The 10476-nt window shown below is 39.5% G+C and overlaps 1 protein-coding gene across 1 annotated transcript; it reads left to right on the top strand.

Moving 5' to 3' along the window:
- The first annotated feature begins 801 nt into the window (after window positions 1–801).
- LOC128474829 (tricarboxylate transport protein, mitochondrial-like) lies at window positions 802–10092 on the top strand. The gene is made up of 9 exons (XM_053457229.1): window positions 802–1011; window positions 6050–6157; window positions 6716–6815; window positions 6971–7109; window positions 7292–7376; window positions 7903–8007; window positions 8646–8761; window positions 9244–9317; window positions 9596–10092. The coding sequence occupies exons 1-9, from the start codon at window positions 852–854 to the stop codon at window positions 9708–9710; spliced, it is 1002 nt and encodes a 333-aa protein (XP_053313204.1). The 5' UTR covers window positions 802–851; the 3' UTR covers window positions 9711–10092.
- Window positions 10093–10476: the final 384 nt, after the last annotated feature.

Here is a 10476-nt window from a genome sequence, read left to right as displayed (position 1 = left end):
TATTACATTGTATTTATAGAGCACCAGCAGATTCTGAAGCCCTATTGAGGGTTAATTTTAGAATGTGGGATAAATTTACATGTCAGCAATACTTCTTTCTGCATAAAGTCTATAAATCCTGTTCGTTAAGGAACTCATGGACTGATACACACAGCGCGGGAAGATACATTGAGACATTTGGGCTTCTTTTCAAAAGAACAGGAAAATGCAGCATTGAAGCATCAAAGTCATGCATTATCCTGGCAGTCTGACACCTGGTTTCATATCTGCAGACAGCACAAGATAAACCATGTCTTGCCGCCTGGGAGATTGATAAGGAGAAGCGGACATACTATAACGAATATGCTAATAAATCCCCACGCTTCGATGACCATGAGGCGATAGCCAACTCGGAGACGTGAGGTGACGCTTGAGACGCCCCTGCCAATCACGCAATGCCTCTCACCCCGCCCGTCTCGCCTTATCTTATTGCGACCAATCAGAAAATCACCTTACACTCTTTCACACCCAATCACAACAGTCGATCCTGTAGTGGGGGTAGCTGCGGTCTGTAGTAGAGCAGGTCTTATAACGCAGTGCCTGCATGGACCAATGAAACGACTCCGCCCCTTTACATTAGTGCGTCTAGTGTTGATCAAAGGAAAGAAAGAAGGCGTGGCTAATGAATGACTATTCTCCTAGTTAAGTATTCATGAACTGGAGAGGAGAGGCGTGTCAGGATGAGTAGCGGCTCGGAGGATGCGAAAGAATGGCTTTGAATATGAATGAAGAGGGCGTGGTTTCCTAAGAACTGTATATTTGCCCCGGGGTTGGTGCCTTCACGCCTGCACTTTCATCTGGGTGGCAGTACGATGTCTTCACTCTTGGAGCCCTTTACCATCACAGAAGGTCCATGCCGGGCATCAAGGCAGGGCGGCCATGGGGACACCCGAGGAGCTACACGATCCCTGGCAGCTGCTGCACCGGGAGGGCGGTCAAAGATCACACACCCGGGGAAAGCCATTCTGGCAGGTGAGTTGTAACTAGACACAACAAAATTCATCTATCTCTGCCTGTATCTATCTATCTATCTATCATCTATCTATCTATCTATCTATCTATCTATCTCTGCCTGTATCTATCTATCTATCTATCTATCTATCTATCTATCTATCTATCTATCTATCTATCTATCTATCTATCTATCTCTGCCTGTGTATATCTATCTATTTATCAATCTTTCTCTGCCTGTGTATATCTATCTATAAAATGGGAAATAACAATATGAGCCGCCAGGAACACCTATTCCTCAGGGATAAGTATACTTATGTTTGTTGAAACATTTTATGACTCCAATATGGAAGATGTAAAATCACACAGTATTTTGGGACTTTAGATCCAAGAGCTTATGAGACTCTACATCTTCTTCTGTGTTGGCCTAATAACATTTATTACCTACTAATATATCCGTGTTGTGCCTGGTATAGGAGCACTGGAATCACTTATCTATATATAATATGTCTTTAGAACTTCATTCTGCACAATAAGTTAAAAGAAATGAGTTTAAAGAAACATGCTGTTCTGCAGTTTGTTCGAGGTATGAAAGATGCGTTTTTCAGTTTCGAAGAGCCCCCTGTTGACTTGTTTGTTTGACCCGGCAGGGTTTGACTTTGAAACGCCCCACAGTACTGAGCTTCAGCGACTGGTCGTACAAATAGAATCTGATGGCAGATAAGAACCATTCAGTCTATCTAGTCTGCCTGTCTGGTCCAGGGATTATCACTACTTTGTGTGGTGATGCCGTATACACCCTTATGTTCTCATTGTCTCATAAGCCTAAACGCCTCTTTGGCACCTTCAATTCCCTTTTTTGCTCATCACGACTGTGCCTTCCACTAGCCTTACTGGGCCTGGCTTTGTAACATACTATACCAGGGGTAGGCAGTCTTTGGCTCTCCAGATGTTGTGAACTACATTTCCCTTGATGCTTTGGCAGCATTATGACTGTAAGAGCTTTATGGGAGATGTAGTCCACAACATCAGGAGAGCTGAAGATTGCCTACCCCTGTACTATACAATTTAGATTGTTAGATGTGTAACATCTGCATAGTCTCCCTCCCTTTCACGCTGCTCCTTTACATACCCGGAATGCTTATTCCTTCTCTATAGAAAGCCAGTTACCCATCCACCTATCCCCTTGTTTCTTTATCCTCTCATTTTACCCGGTCTCTAGTCCCCTCTTTTTCCTACACTAACTCTCATCTTCAATTTCTCCCTCTCCTCTGGATTCTTCCCATCCTTCAAGCATGCCACCATAACTCACATCTTAAAAAATCCTTTTCCTCTACCCCACCAAACTTCCACTTCATCTTTCTACTTCTTCTCGTCCAAGCTTTTGAATGACTTTAATGTAACTGACCAAACCAAGTTTCTCCATTCCAACTCTTCATTTGATGCTCTTCCGTGTTTATTATCCTCTTGACAGCCTACTGAGACAGCTCTAGCTAAGGTGACCAATGATTAACTGATTTCTAAATCCAAGGGCCACTACTCTTTGCTAATCCTGAACCCAGGGCCGACCCTGCTATGTAGCAGAGTGGGGCAATTGCCCCAGACGGCACTTTTGAAGAGGCGGCACTTTGCCGCCCCAAGGAATGCTTTTGGTCCCTGCAGCAAGCTATTGTTAGCTTGTCTGCGGTCTGTGGACCTAATGTATGCTGCGCAGAGTGTCTTCTCCTCTCGCGTGGCAGCATGGGTGTGAGTTTCCCAGAGAGTGCGGTGACATCAGGCATCACGTCATCACTTACTCAGAGTGAATGGGGGGGGGGGCAGCATTTCACACTTCGCCCCAGGCAGAACAATGTCTTGGGCCAGCCCTGCCTGAACCTATCTACCACTTTGACACTGTGGACCACCTTCAAGCCCTTCACAACCTTGATTTATGTAATACTTTGCTGTTCACATCTTGCCTTTCTGATTGCTACTTCGGCGTCTACCTTTCCAGTAACTCTTTCTCTCTTCTTCAGTTCACCGTTGAAAGGCTACTTCTGTTCTTACTTTATGTGTCCTCCCATTTTATGATCCCATTGTACAGCGCTACAGAATTTGATGCCGCTATATAAGACAATAAATAATAATGAGTGACTAAGTGGCTTTTTTTTCTGTTTTTAACTTGATGATGTCTGCACAGTAACGAAAACTCAGTCTCTCCAAAACAGAACAACTTATCTTCCCTCCATCCAATTATAACATTCCTTCAGTGATGCAACCCCGTCTCCACATACTCACTGCCTTAGTTTTACCCTTGACTCTGACCTCTAATTCACTCTTCACATTGAGCCTGTGTCAGATAATGACCGCATGCATCTTGTTCATGCCCTCATTATCTCCCATCTTGAATTCTGTCTTTGCCGATCTCCCTCATACCGTCTTATCCCCTTACAAGCCATCATGAATGCTGCTGCCAGACTTATCTTCCTCACCCATCGCTCCTCTGTTACCTCGCCCCTACGTCAGTATTTTCACTGGTTTCCTGTGCGCTTCAGGATTCGGTTTTAAAATCCTGACTCTCGCTCGCAAAGCTCTTCATAGCGGTTCCCCTACCTACATCTCTGAAGCTCTCGGCGCTTTTGCTTGGTCCCATCTTTTTCAGGGATGCAGCATGTTTTCCTCTCTAGTAGTCTAGATTGTTGAGCTGTGCGTGAGGCCAACCTGACTCTTCCACGACATAGGGTAGTATGTAGCAAGCCTTTACACGGACACCCCAAAGACCCAGGTACTAAGCACGGGGTGTGCGAGCCAGCTCGGCTCTCACTTGCACCCTTCCTTTCTTCATGAGCCCTCCAAGCATTGGGCTTGTGTCTGTCTCAAACCCGTGCCAGCTCCTCTAGATCTAGGTAGGCGCATGACCTCGGACACAGCTATACCAAAGTAGGAGTCAGGAGCAGCTATTGGGAAACAAAAACATGTGGGTTCCTTCTACTTTTTTATTTTTGTGTGCAGAATCAAGAGGAATGTTGCTTCCTTCCCTGATAGATAGGAAAATGTGAAACAAACACAGAATTAGGATAATTGTGTATCTTGAGCAATCCAGAGCCAGTGTGTTTAGATGCGAATGTTATTTTATTGTACTCCTAAGGCTGCCCCATAATGTTTACTTTGTGCCTAAAATCCATTTATTCAAAATTGTTGCCTTCAGTGTAATCCAATTAATTTATCCAGTCTTCTTATCACACCGTTTGTATTAAGATGTTAAAGTGTTGCAGTCTTTGTGATGTTAAAGAACATGTCTTTATAATGCTAAAGCAGGAGGCATTTTATTGCTAATACCAGAGACTGCGGTTTTATTGCGGCTCCCAGGTCCAAGACTTTGTGTACGTCTAGTAAGACAAAAACATCATGCCAGCTAGCAAGATTTAGTGATTTTCCGTTTGTCCTTGACAGTGCATTACTTTGATTGATGAAAATCAATAAATTCTTCCAGCCCCCTTAACTTTTATACGTAATAGGGCGTTTGGAGCCAGAATAAAAAAATAGGTAAATGTATGTATGTTTGTATGATCTAAAATTTTTGTTGTTAAGTAAATATGTGTTTTTTGTTTTGTTTCTATAAAATAAGCAAAAACACACAAATGCTCCAAAAAGGGGGGTGTAAAAAAAGAAGGATTGTATTTTGATGTTATTTATCTAGTATGTTATCTATCTTCTTAATTGAGTGGCTTAGACGTCAGCCAAATCAGCCATACTACAATGTACAACAAACATTTATCAGATAACATAACAAAAAGTGTTAATTTCATTTACAACCATATTGGGAATTAATACACTTATATATAAGATTTGAATACTCTACTGAGAGGGTGGTAGGTAAGTGGAACAGACCCCCAGTAGAAGTTGTTGAGTGTAAACATGCATTAGATAGACATAATCTCGAATCTAGGACAAGTCCAAGGGCTGATTAAGGTCTTTACATCAGGAAAAGTGGACAGATTATATGGGCTGAAAAACCTGTTTGCATGAATATGAAGGGGAATACTAAGAATGTGTCTCTGGATGAGCCATTCCTGAAAGTTCCCAGAGATGCCCATAATGTCTGTATATTATTCTTTGCTAAAAAGTCATCCAGTCTCTATTTGAAGGCATCTATTGAATTTGATTGTGTGCCCTATGGAGGTAGTGAATTCCACATGTTTATTGTCCTTACTGTAAAATACAATTGAGTGGGATTCACTACTTACAGAGATACATTTTTAGTGAGTATCAATTGAGAAGTCAAACAACATCCATTGTATATTGCGGAGTTTAGAGCAGTAAAGCAAAAAACGCAATGTGGAGATGTGATCGATCCACCCCTTAAGAAAGATCAATGAATACCACTGCTTATGAACAAATATTAACACATTGCTTACAAAATAGCAGAATATATCAGGAGAATAAGACAGAAACAGCAAATAATTACAATGGGCATAGTGGTCACATTAATTTAATTCTGCAATGTACAAAAACCACATCAAAAGATTAAATATGCCAAAATAACAAGCAGTCTCATGCAGTTTTAAAGTACATTTTTTTAATCTGATGAAAAAAATCTGATGTTAAATGTATTTCCACAAGAGCTTGCTTTTTGTAGGGCTGGATCAATTTTGTCAATTAGGTCAACATTTATTTATTTAGATTTGTTTTTTAAATGAACTCCTAGCTAATGTTCCACTATCATTGTCTAATTGATTGCAATGAATATTGATTAATTTAAATATTTACATTTTCCTCTCAAATTGAAATCTAAATAAGTTTTTTAATCTTCTACAGATATTATAGTGTTTAAAATGAAGAAATAGTTAAAGGACGACATTGTCAGATGAGGATTTTTTTTATAACTAAAAGAAGAATCTCAACAGATCAGAAAAAAAGTATTTCCATAATGGATCAAAAAAAAAAAATAAAAAAAAATATATATATATTTCTTTTTCCAAACATAGTGTTACAATAAAGAATCACACATGTTGATTGTATCTTGGTGACTGAATGTCTGGTGCACTTTTTCATTTTTGATATGTTTTGTGTCATACAGGTGGAATTGCTGGAGGTATTGAGATCTGCATCACATTCCCTACAGAATATGTCAAAACCCAACTCCAGCTAGACGAACGAGCCAACCCACCACGGTATCGGGGAATAGGTAAGAGGACGACATAATATATGGTGTAATGTTTAACAAGGAAACACATTGGTAAACAAGAGCAAGCATATTTCACTTTCCCCAATTGTCCATTTAATTAATAAAATGAAATAAGCGCGTGAAAAAAATGTTTTTTTTTTTTTAAATCACTTGAATGTATGGAGTGGGTACATAATTCCTTAATTCCAAATTGCAGGTATTAATTGTGTTACCATTGGGAACATTTTCTGACCATCGGCAGGATAGCCAGCCAGCTACTTGTCTACATATTGGAAAGCTCTGACATCCTTTACTCTCCAGAATGTATAACATAAGCTGATAGACCGCTGGATCTCTGTAAATTTTGGGCCAGGGATTGTCAGGGTTCTAATTTTAAATGTAATCTGCGACGTGCTGAGCATTTCCTTACCAGAGTTCCGATGACATACTGGTCGTCTTTGTTGCAGTTTAATGATGTAATCAGAGAGTTAGTTCCACACTACTCAATAAAAATCAGCAGTGGGGAAGTTCTTCGTATACATAACGCCTCTGATCTGATGGCTTGTCTCCCCACCATAGGACATTGCGTCAAGTTAACTGTGCAGGATCACGGTGTCAGAGGCTTGTATCGAGGGCTGAGCTCCTTACTCTATGGTTCCATTCCCAAATCGGCAGTCAGGTAACCATATGTCTCTTTCTTCTTGATTTGTGGGGAATTCTTACCCAAGACTATATGTGCATATGTAAAGACTAGCAGGGTTTAATGAAAACATATGCAATACCTTTACAGTATATAAAGTGGTATCATTAAATATGTTAATCTGGTCTTTTCAGGTTTGGAATGTTTGAGTTCCTCAGTAATTTTGCAAGGTCAGCCAACGGGAAACTGGATAGCAAGTCTAGTCTTCTGTGTGGCTTGGGAGCAGGTGTTGCAGAAGCCATCTTGATCGTCTGCCCAATGGAAACCATCAAGGTGGGTGTTTTTCTGTGTGTTCATCCCTTCACTTTATGCGCAGCAAGCGAATAATATATAATGATAGATATTACCAATGATTTCTAATTGTGTTTCTATATACATCTGCTCTTGCAACCATATATATGGAATTATGGAACTAATTCTTATGTGTTATTCATACCCCCCTCTGTTGTGTGTAGGTCAAATTTATCCATGACCAAGCCTCATCAACACCAAGATATCGTGGATTCTATCATGGTGTGCGGGAGATCATTCGAGAACAAGGTGAGGATGTAATATAGAATTTACCTGCAGATTAAATATGCATCAGCAGAACTAATTCAGCTCTTTCGGGCAGAGATGTTTGCCTGTGTTGGTCCACTTGTTTAATGAGACAATTCAGACACTGTTTTCTTTCTTGGTCTATTGATTTGCTTGAATTTCTGTTAGCACACTATATAGGCCATTTCATATGTGTGTATCCCCCCTGTAATGTAAGTACCATTTCTATGGCGCTGTACTGAATTTTCTTTACATTACAGGTACATTACAGAGCTAGTAGCCTAAAGAGGGCTGTGCAATTCATGCAATGATCATTATAAATTCTTTATCAACAAAAAATACTGTTTGAGGACTAGGATGAGCAGTGTATCTGCATGCTGGCTCTTGATGGCTGTTCAGACTATTCCAAAAGTTGCTATGGCAACAAAAACCCCCACAAAAACTTTGTTCAATCACTTTTTATGTATAGCCCTCAATGTGCTTGTTACGGACTTCTTTGTAATATTGATTTGTCTTTGCTTCCCCGCAGGCCTGCGTGGCACATACCAAGGACTGGCGGCTACTATCCTGAAACAAGGCTCCAACCAAGCTATCCGTTTTTTTGTCATGACCTCTTTGCGTAACTGGTATTTAGGTGAGTCTTAAAGGGATTAGAGTTATATCTAGATCTATTGGGGATCAAACCCCTTTTCACTGGAGACACTTATGGGATCTATAGATTGAAGGGTTGCATGAAAATTGTTGCCCTGCGTGATTTTTTTTTTTTTTAAAGATCCCCAGGTTAAAAGGAAACCCCCAGAAATAAGATGCATTACTTACTGTACTATTGTGTGTTGAAACAATTCCTCATAACCTAAATATAACTAGTGCTATGTAATATTCTGATGCCATTTCCTTGTGCAGCATGTAATTTAATTGAAAAAATGTTTTTATTTAGTGTTAACATGCCTCTTCCTTATTAACATTTACCCTTAAGGCTGTAGCTGTTAACAAGAATTTTTTTTTTATTAGACTGAAAGTGCGTACCCAACCCTGTTTTGTTTCCCTTCCTCTTTTTAAGTTACTTTATGACTCCTTCTAAATATTTACTAAAGAAGTAAAATAATCATACCTACATGTTTTCACATTTTTGTGACCGCAGTCATTTTCCTCTAGGGGACGCATAATGTAATTTTACTCTAGGGTTGTATGTATAATGGAAGTAGCAAGAAAAAACTTAATTCTAGGACTCTAGCTGGTTTTGTATACTGATTTAAGACCTTGTCTATTCAGGCGACAATCCAAACCGAGAAATCAATCCATTTATCACCGGAGCCTTTGGTGCCACAGCTGGAGCAGCTAGTGTGTTTGGAAATACACCTTTAGATGTCATCAAAACCAGAATGCAGGTAACTATTGTGGCTTTGAAATTCTGTTTCTCACAACACATCTGTCAGTATACTCGTATATTATACTTATTTACTTATATGTACGATTCTTGCATAACCACGCTGATATTGTGTGTCTGAGTTTTGCTGCGTTTACTTATTTTTACGCTATTTATAATACCATCATTCGTCTCATATAAAAAGGTACGCAATGAGGCTGACGCCAACTCATCAGGCATATCTGTTATTAAGTTACTATTACGTTACTGAGCTTTAAAGTGAAACTCCTAGAATAACCTTGGGATTTTTACTGGAATATCTACTAAATTTCTTGATTTGGCTTTCATTTGTGGAGATAAAAAAAAAAGTTGTAACCTGTAGTAGAAACCAGACAACCTTTCTTCAGTAATTTAATTCTGTCCATGGTTTGACATTTTAACATGTTAATACTGTGATATCACTATTGTTCTTAATGCTTTTTTTTTCTTTCTTTAATTTATCAGGGACTGGAGGCACATAAATACAAGAGCACTTTGGACTGTGCGTGCCAGATATTCCGCAATGAGGGGCCTCTAGCGTAAGTGGGACATACTACTTCCTGTTAACTTTCTGTGTAACTTCCTGCTTGCCGATTTCATCTCTGTGGCTCAAATATGAGTAGCGGCCTTGAAATTGGAACTCGGCGCTTCAGCCCCATGTGGGCTCTAGATAATCTGGGTCTGGACTAAACCTTTAATAATGTTTTTTCTTTCTTCATTAAGATGATCTCATATTTGTGTAATTGCTTATTATTAGCACAGATTATTCTTAATGTGTACATCGTGTTGAGCAATCTCCTATTGTCTCTGTCCACAGGTTTTACAAAGGCACCGTCCCACGCTTGGGTAGAGTATGTTTAGATGTTGCCATTGTATTTGTCATCTATGAAGAAGTTGTGAAGGTTCTCAACAGAGTATGGAAGACCACTTGACTTAATATTATCTACAACTCTCAGAATTGGGGAAACTTGCCTTTATATTTCTATTTTATTCAATTTCCATCAAAATGTTTTATGTGCTCATAGTTAAATGTAACTATCCACAATCTGCTTTTAATCTGTCCGTTACTTCTATGGCTGGATAAACATCGACTGTTACTTTTTAACCTTAATGCAAAAAAGCAAGTTTGCTTTGCCTTGCAGTTTATTCATTCATTCACCCTACCACCTCTCTCAGATCTGAAACCTGATTGCTACAAATAGTTCCTACTAAATAATGCTCTCAAAATACCAGACTTTCAAATGCTATATGGGCATATGGTGAGCAATAAAAGCCAAACAAGTGACTTACCTTGTTTAATGTAAACAGAAAGAAGGGAAAGGGTCATGTATGGACTCTGATCCATTTATCTGCCTAGCCTTATGGGGCACTTTTTATGACTGCATTCATCACCTATAAATTATAATATAAACAGAAATATTACATATTTAGCAGATTTGGTTCCATGGCTGACCATGTACAATTTCTGGTGCCGCTTTTCATGTTCACCAGTATCTTTGATAGGAAGGGTTCTAATTGTTTAACACGAGTTGCCCTTTTTAAGTAGCCTTGTGGCACATTGTTGCTACCCCATTTGCCATAAAAAATCTGTTCAGTGCCAAATTAGCTTGCCAGAATATCAGAGAGTCCTTGCCTAAATGAGTAAAAAGTTCTCACTCCAGTCTTAAATCATCCCTAATATTTTGGCCATCTACCAGT

This window comes from Spea bombifrons, chromosome 2, assembly GCF_027358695.1.
Source record: "Spea bombifrons isolate aSpeBom1 chromosome 2, aSpeBom1.2.pri, whole genome shotgun sequence".
Taxonomy (NCBI): Eukaryota; Metazoa; Chordata; class Amphibia; order Anura; family Pelobatidae; genus Spea; species Spea bombifrons.
This window is presented reverse-complemented; position numbering and strand designations above follow the sequence as displayed.